Source organism: Patiria miniata, unplaced genomic scaffold, assembly GCF_015706575.1.
Source record: "Patiria miniata isolate m_02_andy unplaced genomic scaffold, ASM1570657v1 HiC_scaffold_28, whole genome shotgun sequence".
NCBI lineage: Eukaryota > Metazoa > Echinodermata > Asteroidea > Valvatida > Asterinidae > Patiria > Patiria miniata.
The window spans coordinates 2875808-2893056 of record NW_024037067.1 but is presented as its reverse complement, the minus strand read 5'-3'; the positions used below and the strand labels follow the sequence as shown (position 1 = coordinate 2893056).

The following is a 17249-nucleotide window of genomic DNA, read 5'->3' as shown; positions in this document are numbered from 1 at the left end:
CGTATTCTCGGAAATGTTCAGACAGCCTTGAATGAAAGCGACATTTTTCATCGTTTTCGTACTCAGACCTGTTCCAGGTATAGGCCTACACCATATTAATCATGTTCAGGTTGTCTCAGCTAATTACATACGATGGATGCCATAGATGAAACTCCCAACAACACACCTTTAGCGCCAAAAGACTGGTACCTTGACGAGTGGGATTACGTATGCTATTACTGTTATCGGGGAACCAGACAAAATGGCTATCATTGTGAGCAGTGCCGTAAATGAAGGTTGTCTGGTGAAATTCGTGGCTTTTCTCTGGTTCAGAAATCATTTGACCACGTCTTGTCTGGGTGAAAGCACGTCAGGAAGCATCTTAGACAACAAACAAGGTAAGACACAACTAACTTTTTGTCTTTCTTTTGTTAAATTTGGAAGGTAAAGATACTGCATTGAGCAAGTGCATGCTCCGGTAGTCGTGTCGTTCTGCCGAGTCGAGTCCGCCACTTAATTCTATTCTAATGACCATTGATAGGCAGACTTAAACTACCCAAGAAACTGTTGTCTACATTTTCCAGACCGGATTCGTTCCTGGTTGCTACGGATTGACTGGCATTTCCACATGTCACTTTGTTATCAATTATGACATCGCTGGTCGTGTCGTTTTTTGAAAGAGATTACTTTAGTTCGATATCTTTCTTTCTTTTCTTCTGTTTAAGAAACCTGCTTATCGTTAGGAAGAGATGCCACGTGGAGACGTTGGTCTCTTAGTATTGATGTTCTTTGAGGGCGTATGCATGGGGGTGTCTTGCTGTGTGTGATACTGGCATGGGCGTCGCCAGGATGGGGCAAGGTGGGGCGCTCCGCCCCCCCCCCCCTAGAAAATGAAAAGAATTAAAGGAACGGTGTGAAGTCATATTTGCTATAATAAAAAGACACATTTAACAAAATGGGCGTCTGCAGGTGTGATAAAGGGGGTGGAGTGGGCAAATGTCCTCCCCCCCCCCCCAAGGGTTAAAATACAATGTTCATGTATGTCTGTTCGTTACGGTTAGGTTAAATGTAACAATAAAAATTGGTTTGTACGCGAACCGTTGAGGGCGCTATACTACTCCCCTATTTTGAGCTCATTTGCTTTGAGGCGCACGTTTGATCCATCTGACATGCTGACTTTGCAGCAACCAAAGGTCGTAATATATTAGTTTGCAAGGTGATCCCTATTGCCTAGAAGCTGTATTGGTAAATTGAGACACCATCATCATGTACATCGAATTTCAAGCCAATTACCGCCATAAATTATTGTCACTCAATTTATTCACGATTATTAGGCCTTCACTGTGTATTTGCACATGTGTCATTGTACCGTTTCCTTGACAACTCGCCACGAACTCATTCGCCAATTATCAGGAAGTGTCTAACAGTCATTTCACGAATGCGTTATTGTTCTCTTATGGCGTTTTAATGGGAAAATGGCTGTGCCAGTGTGAGAAACATGACAATGCGTTCCTTTTTTTATTTCGTCGTGGATCGATAGCAACATGATGCCTGAGTGTGTCTGAAAGGCACATATTTTTTCGACCATTCGGTCATAATTCTAAAAAAAAAGAAAAAAATGGCAGTGAAGCATTATACATGTAGATGGCATCTTGATACTGTCAAGGTGGTGAGGGTACTTATCTCTTAGCTGAGTCCTTGAAGGAAACAAACAAAGATTCAACTTATAATATGCAAATCCACAAAGAATATGGTAATGGTACGTGTCGGAAAATAATACACAAGAAAAGTATAACAACATCTTGCTCAGGAAACGCAGAAACAAAACCCAAACATTTTGGATCGTCATTTTGACAAGGCCTTATTTAGTCTTGGTAAGGTTTTAGTTGTTTTCCCTGATTACATTTAAAAAGAATTTATACCTTAAAATAATTAAACGAACGTTAACATTTGAATGTGCTCCAACTTTATTCCATCGATCTAATAACTTTTTAAAAGATCAAAAAATTCTACGCTTTGTGAACATGAGAATAGAGTAACGTGAATTGCGCCTTCAGTCATTTGTTTCGGAATTTAGACCTACTCTCTATCTCTGGGTGCAGCCCAAACTTGCCCACGCTGGCCCGATCACGATTAGTATTACCCGTAATCCACGGAGCCTATAGCCAAGTCTCATGGTGGGCTTCGCCAGAGCCAGGGCCTATCACATAGACTAAATCACGATTTGCATGCCCTCAAATGTTCCGGTATAATTATTTGAACATTTTGAGGCCCAAGAACTTGATGGTTTGTGAAAATTAAGGGTCAGGAAGCCGTGCAGGGCACTGCGAGCTCGTATTTCTGTGAAATTCGGATAAACTTAAGCGCTATGACTTTGAAATGGAGCGTGGACGTCCTTTTTCAAAATGGCGATGGGCTTCAGGACTACTTTTAGGGGTGATCATCTTTGGACGAAATTTCGTCCAAAAATTGAACAGAAAATGAAAAAAGATGAAATAGGTTTTAATCTGATGAGTGTCTCAAACACCTTGGAGAAAATTATAAATAGTTTTTGGAAGTATGCGTAATTATCACTCGGGTCTATGGCAGTATACTGCTCTGCAATCCTTACAGTCTTCATCTGTAACATGAATCAGTCGTTGAAAATACTAAACGGCGTGGCCTGTGATACTTCAATTAATATTGTGAGGCGGTATCATGGTAGGCCTATTTAGTCAACGCATGATGGCGCTGTTGTGGTATGCGTTCCAGTAGGAACATGGACAGATTGTGATTGGTGCTTGGTCTTTCCAAATTTAAATTATAGATCGATGTCACCGTTGGGGGTGGGCTTCGCAGACTGTTTTACCTCTTGGTGCCAAGATGAAAACTATAGACCTTTATCATGCTGCGACCATTTCAGTCATGTTCCCTGTATCCAGCACTGAATGGTATGTTTTTGTGCAAAAAAATGAACCAGACTATTTTTCCTTCCAGCCTCGCTTTGGCTACATTGATTGGAATGGGAAAACAATCAAATGGCTGCAACATGATAATGGTCTATACATCCACGGCTTGTTTTCTGCATAATCGATGCTATTAATATTGTACACAGCCCTGAAGACAACATCACTGTTGCATGCATGCCTGTCTATTATTAAACACGTCTTCCTGAACGTGCGCACACGTTTAAATTAATAATGCGTATTGTGTCAGCGCCCCACGTTGCTTGCGTATTGCGAAGTTAATTGGGCGAGGATATCTAGGTGGAAGGTGCCAGATAGTATTTAAACTAGTTATAAAAACCTCGCTGAGAGAAAATCGAAACAATGATCAAGATACTCGTGAACTGTTTACTCTTAATTAAATCCCAAACGACGCTGTTTCCGCAACAGTAACTAATTTCGAACTACTGTAGCTGGAAGAGGATGTACCACGACCGAGTTCCTCATTAACACCAGACAATACCTGTGCCGTCGGTAAACCGCGTATCCATAGTTACGGAGGGATGTCGTTAGGAGTAGAGGCGCCAAACTATTACTTGTGGTCCGCTGCATGTTGGGGAAAGTGAATTTCTGTACAGAAGATTATCAAGACGTACACCCGCGGCTCAGCACCACCTAAAAAAGTAATCATGGGATTGTGCTGGACTTGCCTGACGTTTGCGATTATGTATGGTATGTATAGATTAGTAAACTTAATATCATTCTCTCCCTAATGGGCAATGTCTTTTGTTCCTTACATAATCTTTAAAAAAAAAATGTGTGCCTTTACCACTCTTAATTTCAACTGTCAGGAAAAGACGCAGTGTTCGTATTCGGTGCCTTGATCGTTAGAAGTTTAGTTACTGATCTCGGAGATGCTTCTTATAGAGTGTTTTCTCTTCATACTATGAAATATAACGCGTTTTGTAAGTTGTGCTTTTGTGCATAATGTTTTTCAAAACACATTTTACCTTTGATAAGGCATTTTTGAAATTGCTGATAAAATTCGGTTTTGATTTTCAAACTAGATTGCATGTGTTATTTTGAAATCAAAATCAATTGCCTTTAGGCCTACCAGCACTTTTTGATTGTACGAGTGAAAGGTCAGTTCGTTATTATGACGGGAACGATTCTTCTCTACCCCGTAGCTATCTGTGGTAGCGCTAGGAGCAAGATGAAGACACTTCACTTCGGTCCCGTGTCGCCGCCGGCTCCTGGGGAGGAATTCGACAAACGTCTGTGGTTGAAATCAGCCATGCCAAGGGGACAGGATCGATGCCCCAAGATGGATGACCATCAGTCAGAAAGTCAAGATCACATGACTACTGAAAGTATCCAATCAGCGTGTGCTGTTATCACGACTGATTCATCTGCCACCTCGTACCCTGAACAGGGCCAGTTCTCATCATCTCTTGAGCGAATGGAATTTACCTTACAGAGTGCCGGTAACATTCGCGTGGACCTCTACGATGCCGGTAACAAACACCTGTTCTCACTAGGTAAGTTGGAAATGAAAAACTTTTTCAGGCTCAAATACTTCAACGTCTTCAAAAAGTTTCGTCAAGGCGTTTTAAGCCAGATTTAGACTTTTGCTCATTCTTAGAAGAACAATTCTTTATTTTTTCGGACGTTTTATATTTGTTTGCTTTGAAAATATATTCACCGATATCTGAGTATCGTTTTTGTCTTGTTACTTTGAAACTAAATTTACAGTTCAGTTCGACACCAGACAAAATGCCACTCTAGCAAAGAAAATAACAGAGTATGAATCAATAATATTGCAAAAGGAAAAGCATTTTCATGTACATGTATTTTCATGGCTGATTTTCATTTTTGTTCTCTGCCTATCATGAAGTCGTCTCTGTCAATCACTTTCCCACTTTCTCTCGTCGTTCATGACAGAACTCAGGCGTTTTTCATCGGCCATTTACCGCCGCTACGATCCATGGGGTGATGACAATGTTGGGACAGGAATCGAATGGGCTAATGGTCGCTTCTGGATATCAAGCTCTACCAGCGAGTTACAGGTGGGAAGAGATGGAAGTGACGACCCTATGATCAGCTTCGCTCATTCACCCGGCCCTCATGACATCAGGAAGATTGAACTGTACTCCGACGAGTATGCTGAGTGGACAATCCTCACACCGTGCAACTAGGCTTTCGGGTGTTTAACAAACTATGACCCTATACCCGACATCGGTTTCAGGTTTGTACTTCATGAGTTTAAACCTCTAGCTGTTTCCGTGTCGGGAACATCAATGGCTTCAGGGTATTTCTACGTGTATTGGGTTTGATGTGAATCCTTTGAATCGATCAAACCATTCTTGAGACAGATGGTGACGCAGCCAGATACGACGTCGATATGAAGACCTTATTTCCAAAACGCGATATACAATGTACGCCATTTTGTTCCCTTTTAGACTCCTGTTCTCTTGGCTACCCAAAAGCAATTTGTTATTATACTTAAATACAACTTCAGAATACAATAAAGCGAAAACTGAAGTTTAGAAACAGGTATTATACTTGTTTTATTCTGTAAAGTTCCATAACCGTGCAAAATCGTCATCTTTTTCAAATGGATATGTCACGTTTTGGAATGAAACTCTTCATATTTCTAAACTGGCATAATTAACGTAGCCATAATGGATGCAGACAGAATGTGTTCACGATGTTTAACCTTGGTAAATTAAATATTAGAATCACCCCATCAAGCTGTATATATTAACCATGACCGTCAGTGCAAAATACGTCACGTTGAAACATCAGCGTCTTGTTGTCATGGTGAGGATATTTAACCGCCTGTAGAGTGCAATGTAATACTGTACCGCATTAATGGTTAGGGTTAAAAAAAAAAAAAAGTCTCCGGTTTCTGGTATGCGCGCGCGTCGCAGTAGCCATGCGCGTCGGCAAAATGAAAAAGTTTTTTTTTTCAATGAAAGATGATGTCTCAAAACCGCCAAACTCACTGGTTTGACTGGAATCCTGCTGCTGCACAATTTTAACGTGTTTTTAGATTGGGTTATGGTCGAGAATAAGCTTTATGTGGCCTCTCTGAACTCCCATATACATGTATTTGCACTAAGTTTAGTCGGGCACCATTTGCAGTCATCAGCCGACATTTAAAGCAAAAAAATCAGGTAAAAAAAAAAAAAGCCGCGTCGCCGCACCACTTTTTGGGCAAGCTCCATACCAGAAACCGGAGAATTTTTTTTTGGCCTTAAGAACACGTGATTTGTAATGATCAATGTTTAAATGTCTAATTATATTTTATTAACTTGAATTAGGGGGATTTTAACCCATATTCAAATTCATCGCATTGAAATGAATAACGTTAATCATAATATATAGATAATAGTGTTGTTGACAACCATAAAGTGCGTCGTTCATGCAGTCAGTGTCGTATTTACATACATTGGCAAACAAATTAGCATATATTAAAATAAAATTATGTAGCAAACGTACTTTTCTTTCCGCTTTCCTAGTTTCTCACTGTGGTATTTAAAAATCTATTTAAAAAAATCAAAGTAATTGAGAGTGATGCACGATATTGAATGTGTAATAATTATTATGTTGCTTCGTTCGCAGTATGCAATATTACTGCGTCTAAGCTGACCACTGCAAGGTGTCCAAGACTAACATACAATTAAAAAGTAAAAGATTCAGGACTGTTAGGGTCCAATAGAGCTACCATATTTCAGTGTCTATTTTAATATTAAAAGCTGATGTGATGTAATTTCCCTCTGAAGAGACCTAATAAATTCGGCAATTATATGTATGTTAACTGCATGTCATTACATGTATTTGTTGATAGCTATTCCATTAATTCCTGAAAACAAATACCCTGCTTCATTCCATGTGTTTAAGCACCCTTCACTCCATGTGTTTAAGCACCCCTCCCTGATTTATGTTTCGCCAGCAGGTGCTGGGGAGGTCGAGGGAGCAGGGGGTAAGGTCCTCAATAGACTCCTCATACTATCCATCTCAGCTCCCGTGTATGGCTTACACAGCACCTTCTCTAGTCGGTTAAACCGACCGTCATACACGGCTCTGTATTTAAGATACTTGGGTATACAACTCGCTGATTTGGTCTCTCGTAAGTCTCCTAGTTGCGCAGTCATCTTGTGAACATCTCTGCGGAGGAAAGTGGCCGGCATACTTTGACGTTGCGTAATCAATCCATGGCTTCGCGTACCACGGACCGGCACACGACTTCCTCCGCCACCGGTGTTTGCATCGAGGGACGGGAAGCTAACACCGCCAGCTTTCCGTCGGTCCAGCATCATGTGTCGTGCTTGGTTGAACCGTTGACTGCCTGATGATGAAGGGATTTCTGTCTTGAATATGGGATGAGTAGGATTAGGGAAGATTGGTTTCATCTCCAGTAAACCGTCTTCGGAATACTCCGCCTTCTGAGTCTGAGGCGATGTTGAGTAGTTACTTTTGTGTCCCTCAGCGTAAGTTTTAAGCGCGAGGTTTTTGTAGGTATCATGTCGTACATGCATACGGGCGTTATAGTTCGTCCCTTTACCGCTGGCTACTTGGGACGTGTCGATCCCATTCAATAAGTCTTTCATCACTCCTGTCTTGGCCTTCTGTCGATCTACGAAGGCCTTTCTTTGCCACGCCACCTGAACGATAAACTTGTATCTCTCCTTAGACAGATCCATGAGCCTTCCTTCCAGCATTCGTTGCTCAGTCACGTTATCCTTGAGTTGGGAGCCAATCATAGCCGTCCCCTCGCCTTCATGCCCCTCCCCCTCCTCCCCACGTGACCCACTAGGCTTGGCCCAGTCGTGGATGTCCTTCCAGATATCATCCTTGGCCGAGATCCGCGCAGGCGCACTAGATGGTTTCTTGGATGTTGTCATCTTGGGTGCGATGTGATGGGCGTGGCTTCACACAGACGGCATGGAGGAGGCGATACAGAGTCCACAAACTTCCCGACAAATGAGTTTTGTTCTTGGTGTGTCGTTCAAACCCGATCTCCGTGATCTTGCATTACAATCTGTAGTTTATCTGCAATGTAAAAAGGAAATCAATGTTACCAAAATGCGATCAACTGTGGGTGCAGCAAAAATAGCAAGAAACAGCGGCACCCTCCAAGAAATAACACGTAGGCCACGGTAGTTATACAGGCATAGCTACGGCCCCTAACTCCCGTTGTGAAATTACTCATTTTGAATGTTAAGATGAGAAAGAAGACAACCTTTACGGTTTAGGTTTGACTTCCACTAGCATTCGTCCAACTGAATATTTTGGGAAAGATTTCAACTGAAATATCAAACTGAACTCTGCTTTATAAAAAAAAGTACTACCGAGTCCGTTTGGAGTCCTGATCCTGCAGCGGTTTCACCAAACAATGAACGCCACTGACCGATGAATGAAATTACAAAATGTATAATTAAATGCTTCAGCAGATTCAAACCTTGAAGTTCAGATTTTGACAGAAGGAATTGTTGAGTAGGAGGTCATTATGATTTATCATTGTCCCAGTGGACTCGATACAACAATCAGGCAAGGGTAAATATTGGTTACAATAGGAACACACTGCCGTGCCATGGCTGTCATAGGAACCTTCAAGTAGGCTCATTGTGTGCAGACCACCAAATGGAATACCGTGGGGGTTTCTGAGGATTTACTCTTTGGTTCTTTCGCTTCTGTGTGAATCAACGGAAAATTGTTGGACTATGGATCGTGCGAACAGAAATATGACGAGAGTTTAGACAAGTGAAAACGAAGCACTCTATGACTGTCTGGAGTGCCCATAATGGTGGCTAGAATACACAGCGAAATATCTCTCTTGCTGAAACGTGTCAGTGTCTGTGAACTCAAGTGTCAGTACTCGTGGTGTGTAGGAGTAACCTTTTTCATATGACAGGTTTTAAAACGTTACAAAGTTGGGATAAATGCTATCACATAAAGCCCCATCATTTTCTCTGTTGGGTGCAATATGCCCAATGTTTTCCCAATAAACCAACCCGCATTGTGCCTTTAGACCAACAACAATAAACACCCGGCCATGGAAGGGTTAGGGTGACATCATCTGAGGTCAATGTCACCTGAAGGTCACAGAGTTCAACAAATGGCCAATAATAATCAAGAGAGACACTTGTGTAAACTCGCTGCTTAGTGGGGTAGCGTTTCTGTTGTCATGGCAACCGGATGCGTCACATAATAGCGAGTTTTAACATTTGATCTGTGGGTGGCGTGCGGCGGCGAAGAATTTGAGTTATTGCGTGTAAGGAAATATTTTGAACTTGAGGGTTAGATTTTGAGAGAGAAAAATTAAAAAAAACAACGCAATACATGTACTCGTACACTGATTTACTTCAAGCCTATAAGACTCTGCAATGTCCTACATGTACATGTATAGTACAATCATGGCCACCATCCAAATCAGGATGAAATACCATGGGCATTAAAATGGCCAACGTGAACGCAACCCGTCTAAATCACAACACAAAACAGCCACCGAACCCAGCCTTCGTCTGTGGATATACCGGCCACGTTCGTACATATCTTGGAAATCGCGCAAGAGAATCTCTGTGTAAATAGAATGATCTCTCCTTCCGATGCAAGAAGCACTCACACCATCTTACAAGGATATTGGAAGAACAGATTTCAAAGAAGCAGAACAGAACACCTTGAGGCGCCAATTTCAGCGAAGAAAAGATGAATGCGCCCAAAACCTACAGACGGATACTGTTTGTTGACTTAGACCCGAAACCCAAAGGTTTTCTATAGGTGACCATTTCAGTAGATCATGCGGAAAACAGGGTACTTATCACAATAAATTAATTTTGTTCGGCGTACACCAGAAGTTCTTTTAGGAGGGGTGAGTTCGGAGACAAATAAAGAAGCCTTTTCACTATTGAAGACAAATTAATGTAAAGCAACTTGGGAACATGGTAATACAACCGGATCAAATTTTAAGGTTCAAAAAATGTATGTGTCTTTGATTTTTTTTAAATAAATGAAAGGACGGAAGGTTAAAATAAAACGGTTGGCGATTCACGGACGTGAAACGTTGAATTAACTTGTCGCAAGTTGCACTACAATGTTCCCCTGTTTAGCACAAAATTCGTCCGGACAAATAAAATGATAATTGATTGATGAGATTTTACTTCTTTTCGTAAAGAAAATGAAGCTGATCGAGTTACGGGAAAAGGACACAAAAGAAAATGGTTAGAATGTATGAAAATGGCCGAAAGTTGTAACTGGATAGACAGCGGAGTTATTACTGCATAAATCATTACAGAAATCAATAAAGCAAACAATACACACACAAACAAACCACCCAATAACCAATCGAGGTCGTACACTATTCAGAAAAATGTCTGTGAAAAGAGGAACCAACAGACTGTATCATCAAAAATTGAAGTGTGTTTCAGAAGGTCTGCTGAGCATTCAAAGAACTTCAAAGAAGATCGATGAACATTGCATACAAGCGCCTATCTGACAATGAAATAAAAGCGAGGGATTGCTAACAATCTTAGATACAAGTTGTAAAGTGTGTTTTATCATGCGGGAAGTAGATGGGAACATACTGGGCACAATCGATGAGAAGACGGGGGACAACGGACCCCATCACAACGAGATAAAACACGGCTTCATTATTCATTAATCATGGAGTTTGTTGGCATAGATTATTAAACTTTTAAAGTGAATCTACTCATGTTAGGAAGACCCCGACTAACTCGTGAACTCAGCGTTCGTGTCATTTGCTTACATCAGCAAACAGCCAATTTTGGTAAAATAAAGCTAAATACGTTGTTCTTACTGTGGTTTCAAAACTGTTTGTGTTTCATTGTTGTAAGTACGAGCAGCACATTGTTATGATCTGCCGACTGGTAAATTTAACCAGAAATTGCAAAGTTATCTACGAGCTGACAGGGGGGATGGAATATACATTTTTTTTTAAAGAAACAATCACGAAATGTGAGAAGAGTCAAGCATAATATAGTCTTCGATGTCATGGTCAATTTGCTTGTTGTTTTCATGTGCAGTTATCTTACTTCGGAAGTTAAGAACATCGTCCAATGTGATGAGTATGGCCTCTACATTCCAGCACTTCATATCACTTTTCAAAGAACTACGTTTTCTGCTGACTCGACTACGTTTACATACACGTGTACAACACATAGCGCGAATATTATAACAACGTAGTCTCTATAATCATGATGCTATGGAATGACTAAATTGTTTCTTACCATTTAGTTCCGTTTAGAGAATCGGTGGAAGGTCACCACTACATCATATGTGCGTGCAGTCCATCCACATAATTATGCTGGCACTTTAGCTTCCAAGCTTCGGTGATATTAAATATTTATCTGAATCGAAAGAATAAACATTCCTCGTGTAATAACTGGCAACAGATTTGTGTATTTGTAAACAAACTCATAACCGACTAACAACAAGATTGAATGTTTGTTCATGTGTCTACTCAGACTCGTCTGTAGGCAGACTGACTAGATTTCATTTGAGTGCACTCTCTCTCCGCTCTTTCTTCGTGCTTTCACCGTACCCCGATCAATGACCCTCTATTCAGCACCAGGCGCCTCGATTTGTCCCCCTGTCCCCCGGACAGTTTCGCGCCTGCGCAATCCCACCACTGTCGTCAAGGTGACATGAATTGTCGATAGTTCTGAAAAGATCGATTCGCTGCGATGAGTTCTTTGTATGCGAACTATATAGTGGGTTGTTTGATGGGGGTAATCCATTCTTAAAGCAGCCCCCGCCGACTGATGGATGAGTGTACTTCTCGTTCAGAAGTGTTTGGTGGAGGATCATCCTGATTAGACCGTAATCTTGATGATTAGTCCGCCGTGAAAATCGCTGAAAATCCAGGCGGATTCATCCAGAAATGAAAGACGAATCAAAATGTCAATGATGCAAGGAACTAGAAATTAATGTTGAAGCAAAACAAATAACGGAAATAAAATCACTGTATACAAAATGGTCTTCAGACTAGACAATTTATAAACAATTTAATGCAAATCAAATCTGATCGAAAGAATAGAGAGAAAAACAACAGAAAAAGTACAAGAAAAGCATAAACCACGGGAATAACGATTGCTAAGCTAGGTGGCTAGGTCAAGGGAATATTGTTGCGTGGGATGAGCGCTATAAGAAATGATACCTTAATCCTGAGAGTCAATCCAAACATGGCTGTATTTTGAGTAGAAGACAACGAAATAAAATAGTAAGAGTTTGCGGTGATTCCAGACCATGTGGCAGAATATCTTCTGAAGACGATACGATATCAGAGCACTGACTGATCGGAACATCGAGTTTCACAACCGACCGGTTCTTTTCAGAACCACACATTGCATCTTCTCATTCTGCCACATGCTGTCACGGCAAACTCTCACTAAATTATCGCCTTGCAAAGAGATTTCAAGTCTTACTTGATGATTAAACTAAAAAACGCTTTCACTGCAATCCGCCAGATTAGTTGCTTAATTAGTCATGCTTAATTGTTTCGAAATAAAAAAAACAAAAGAAAATCAATGGCCAAGTGTAATTATTTTTAATTTGATCGATCGATTCAGTTTTTGTTCCCTTTTGCACTTCTTAAGCAAATTATCTTTACCACATTATGCCCAAATCCTCAAACCACGCCCCTGGGGGGTGCACCGGTGGATGATTGTGAGTTTCCTAATTGCAAAATAATTCCTATCATACAAAGTATATCATTGTTATCTTAAAACTGGGATGCACAAATTGGGCTCAGTTATGCATCGGCAGAGAACCTTATTTTTCTGTACCCTTCATGAATTTTCAAAGTGATGTTGAAACTCACCCAAAATACAACTAAAGCCTGAATGGAGAACTCAGTGATACGAACAATTAAGTTGTGCCTTCGTCGCCGAGATACAAGTCAGCAGAAGACGCCGTTGATGCATTCTGGCTGTTTCAACACGAAATGGTGACTGACATGGGCCGGGGCAGCCTCCTCTTGGGACAAAATCTGGAGTCGGAGGTCACATTTCATAAACTGAATTTTAAACTTTAAATTATTCTCTTTAGTAAAGGCATTTTTAATTTTCTTTTATTGCTAAGAACCCTTTCAATCTTTTTCACTCCCATCCCGCTCCGATATTCTCTTCCCCGCCGACCCTTCTTCTTCTCTTTCTATTCAAAATTCACAAATAAAAGTGATTTTCAATACCCCTTTACAAGGGCGGATCCAGGGGGGGGGGGCCAAAGGGGGCCATGGCCCCCCCCCCCAAAACGAAACCAATTTTTTTTTTTTTTTAATGTGACATCGCAATAAAGGCAGGCAATGAGTACACCACCATCTTTTCCTCAAAAAAAATTGGTTAAAGTGGTCAGAAATTGCCTCAGATCGCACCACAGAGCATCTAGAATCCAAAAAATTTTCGGGGCCCTCACGGGCCCCGAACCCCACGCCGTAATTTTTGAGACCACTTTTTTGGGGGGGGACCAAATTTTTTTTTGGCCCCCCCAAAATTGTGTTCTGGATCCGCCCTTGCCCCTTTATCACGTTTTATTTGTGCTTTACGGATCCAATATTTAGCGCCCTCTACTGTTCAAATTAACAGCGCCCTCTATTGAGCCCTTTGGTCGGCGTTATTAGAAAAACTTAGATCAATAGAGGGCGCTATAATCTGTGTCAATAGAGGGCGCTATTTATCGAACGTGAACCGTACGTCAAAAATTGTGAGTAAAACAAGATTATTTCCCAAATAAATACTCAATTCTATGGAAGCATTTAGTTGGAAATGATTGCTATAAGAGTAAGACGTTCTTAACAATCGCGTAAATTTCGTCTGTTTCTGATCAGTTTTATCTGTGAATTGTTGATGTCGTTTTGCCATGTTTGCTAATGCTAATTGCTGATTGCTAAGTAATGCGGGGGGGGGGGGGGACAATTGAAAGGCGCATCATAACGATCAAGTGAAAAAAAGCAGTATTTTTAGACAGGGTGCTTTCCTTTTTATAGCTCCATGCTTAATTAATCTAATGCCTTTTGATGAAAACAAAAATGTGACACAGGTAGGCTAAACGAAAAAAAGGTTGCAACCTGACGCCACATTTTTCTTCATATAATCATCTCATTGAAGGTCATGCAGGTCAAAAAATGATGCAGGGGTGTGAAATTTCAGCTTTAAAGCTGATTTCACCTTTTTTTGTTTTGGATTTCAGAAATTGTACAGAAGTATATAGTCCGAGTAACTTGGACCCAACTTATCGCCTTTTTTAACATTTGGACATGGTCTGGCGATAGTAAGGTCCAAGCTAATACCGAGACCTAGACAACACAGTCCCAAAAACCAACATTTTCCAACAAAAAACATCAGATTTCACCTTCAAAACGGCCTCCAAAGTACTAGATATGTCACCTGAGGTACAAGTAGACATAGATGATTAAGATGGTTGTACTTAAGTTTACTTACGATCCGGAAAAAAGTGAAATTTTCCGTTCAATTCTGAAGACCCCCTCTGCCTAGGTTGTTGTTGTTGTGCTCACGTTCAAAACTGCATGATAATAGCGTCTGACCTCGACCTCATGCAAATGTCGTGACGGCGCGCTTGCGCATAATGCACTGCATGCACGGCAGATTCCCCTGCGCCGCGCCAACTGTTTCCTGATGTAGAGCGCCAGCCATGCGCCTGGCTAGCGCCTGACTCCTAGGCGTACCGCGAACTTACACAGCACTCTACATCAGGAAACAGTCGTCGGCGCGGCGCAGGGGAATCTGCCGTTGCATTATGCGCAAGCGCGCTGTCACGACATTTGCATGAGGTCGAGGTCAGACGCCATTATCATGCAGTTTTGAACGTGAGCACAACAACGACAACCTAGGCAGAGGGGGTCTTCAGAATTGATCGGAAAATTTCACTTTTTTCCGGATCGTAAGTAAACTTAAGTACAACCATCTTAATCATCTATGTCTACTTGTACCTCAGGTGACATATCTAGTAATTTGGAGGCCGTTTTGAAGGTGAAATCTGATGTTTTTTGTTGGAAAATGTTGGTTTTTGGGACTGTGTTGTCTAGGTCTCGGTATTAGCTTGGACCTTACTATCGCCAGACCATGTCCAAATGTTAAAAAAGGCGATAAGTTGGGTCCAAGTTACTCGGACTAAGAAGTATACATGAGATTTCCGAAGTTCAGTTTTTTAACACCTTTTTCAGCTGTTTTCAGCTATTTTTATCAGTGGTCACTCACACCCCTGATCAGTGGCGTAGCCGTGGGGGGGGGGGGGGCGACAGCCACTTCCACATACGTGGAAGTGGCATCAGGTTGCAACATTTTTCCAGGTAGGGATGTGGGGGAGAAACAAGCCCCCACCCTCAACACTCCATGCCTGTCCTGACCCCTTGTGCCATCCCTTCTAAAGAACTATGACCAAAACCATTGTGTTGTGCTGCCCCCCATGCTCCAAAAATGAGGCCTTCCCCAAATAAATTCCTTCCTCTGTAAGTGGCCCCGAGATACACTACTGAAAAAGAATAGAGATTGTATTTATTCATTTTGGTTTTGAACTTGCTTGGCTTGTTAATAAATGTTCAATGAGGCATCACTGGTGGATCCAGAATCCAGATTTTATGGAAGGAGGGGCCAAAAATCCAAATTGCAAGATTCTAAGTCACTATCAAGTGTATTTGTTCCATTAAAATTTGTTTATGATGTGATTTAATCAGGTTACACTGGGCTGAATCCGGGGTCATTTGATGACTGGGTGACCAGAAGAGCAGCAGAGCAGAGACACTAACAGCAGCAGTGATACCAGGGGCCTCATCCATCATGTAGCAGTCACATCAGAGAGGATGCCCAAGACAGAGAACGGAGGCAAGAGGAGAAATGCAACTTCCAAAGGAAACTAGAAGAAGAGCACGTGAGGTATCAGAGGAGACACTCAGAATTACTCCAGCAGAAACTCCTGCCGGATGGTGACCCTCTTGGCGTGAATGGTGCACAGGTTGGTGTCTTCGAAGAGGCCGAAGAGGTAGAATTCACTCGCTGAGCAGCTACAACGATGTACCAAGGTGTTGTCATAGCACACAGAGATGATGACCGAGGTGCTGACATGTGACATTAGCTGGGAGGATGCTGCAGGGCTGAGGAGGTTTGTACACTCCCAGCAGCTGCTGTGGCATCCGGACGAATTCCTGCAGACTTTTGATCCCACCTTGAATCAAACCGTGTGCAATTCAGACTGTAGTATCTCGCTACCAGTGCAATCACTGTGTTTGGACCATGGACTGAAACCTTCAGCTTTGTGTTTACCAAGTTCCATTAATCTGTTAAATTGGCAGCAATGGGTTTCACTAAAATGTCCATGAAATTCGTTTTGTGCAATATTCTACTCCACTTAAATAAACGACAATATTTGACATCCCTTTTTGGTTGATTTCATTCAAAAGTGCACTTTTTAAACATTATTTTAAAATTGTCATGCTTTTCTCAACAACTGGGGGTGCTGTTGCTGTGATGTCATTCCAAAAAGACACTGTTCAGTTTAGGGGTTTTCTGTTCAAATATGAAACCAAAAATCTGCTCATTGAAAACATTTGTGAGAAAATATTGCGCTTACTGCCATGTACTGACACAACAAATCACCAAAGAAAAGAACATTTACAGCAGCAAAATATCTAAAATTCTGGACAGCTTTTTGTGCCGAAATAGCTGTAACATACAGGTTTCTTCCCGGAATGACATCACATTTTTGCTCATGAGTGTGGTGATTTACATTAGCATGAAACCAAAAAGGCATCAATTACCCTTAAAAATGGCACCACGAAATTTGAAAATAGGCTAAATAAGACACAAAGGTGCATTTTTCAAGGACTGCATCACAAACTACTTTGCATGAGCCCTGGAATATGAACTCAACTCAATTATCTCTCACTTGGATGAAGAGTCTGACAACAAAATTGCATTTTTTATCTCCACTCTGCCAAAATGAGAACCAATCGAGTAGAATTGTGAACTCTGGGACCAGCTTTAGTACTTTGCCTTGTCTTCCTTAAACAGCTCAGAGAATCTTCTAAGTGCTTTGAAGAGCTCCTTGTGCAATTCTAATGGCATGTTGAACCCTAACCACCCTAACTCCATCAAAATCCATCCCCCCATTTTGGTGGATGTTGGGGGACTGTGTCCAGAAGCCTGGCGTGAGTAGATTCTGATGGAGTATGATGGATTTGGGCCTAATGGTCTGAAGCAGTGCTAGGGGTATCCGATTGATTTTGCCTAGCTTCCTCTACTGCTATTGTGATAAAAGCCATGTGTAGCAAGTCCATGAATGCCAACACAGTTTTGTATTAGACGCACAGTG

The 17249-nt window shown here is 41.5% G+C and overlaps 2 protein-coding genes across 3 annotated transcripts; one reads left to right on the top strand and one right to left on the bottom strand.

Annotated features, from left to right (window-relative positions):
- The first annotated feature begins 4096 nt into the window (after positions 1 to 4096).
- On the top strand, positions 4097 to 5131 carry LOC119734820. Its single transcript, XM_038208394.1, has 2 exons — positions 4097 to 4441; positions 4845 to 5131. Exons 1-2 carry the CDS (start codon positions 4117 to 4119, stop codon positions 5096 to 5098), a joined length of 579 nt encoding a protein of 192 aa, XP_038064322.1. The 5' UTR covers positions 4097 to 4116; the 3' UTR covers positions 5099 to 5131.
- A 1401-nt stretch (positions 5132 to 6532) lies between these two features.
- Positions 6533 to 11498, bottom strand: LOC119734819. 2 transcript variants are annotated; one of them, XM_038208393.1, is made up of 3 exons: positions 11386 to 11498; positions 11153 to 11272; positions 6533 to 7958 (listed from the first exon to the last, which is right to left on the bottom strand). In XM_038208393.1, exon 3 carries the CDS (start codon positions 7808 to 7810, stop codon positions 6845 to 6847), a length of 966 nt encoding a protein of 321 aa, XP_038064321.1. In that variant the 5' UTR covers positions 7811 to 7958; positions 11153 to 11272; positions 11386 to 11498; the 3' UTR covers positions 6533 to 6844. The 2 variants fall into 2 exon arrangements, with proteins under 2 accessions (XP_038064321.1, XP_038064320.1); XM_038208392.1 differs by having other exon boundaries at positions 11153 to 11498.
- Positions 11499 to 17249: the final 5751 nt, after the last annotated feature.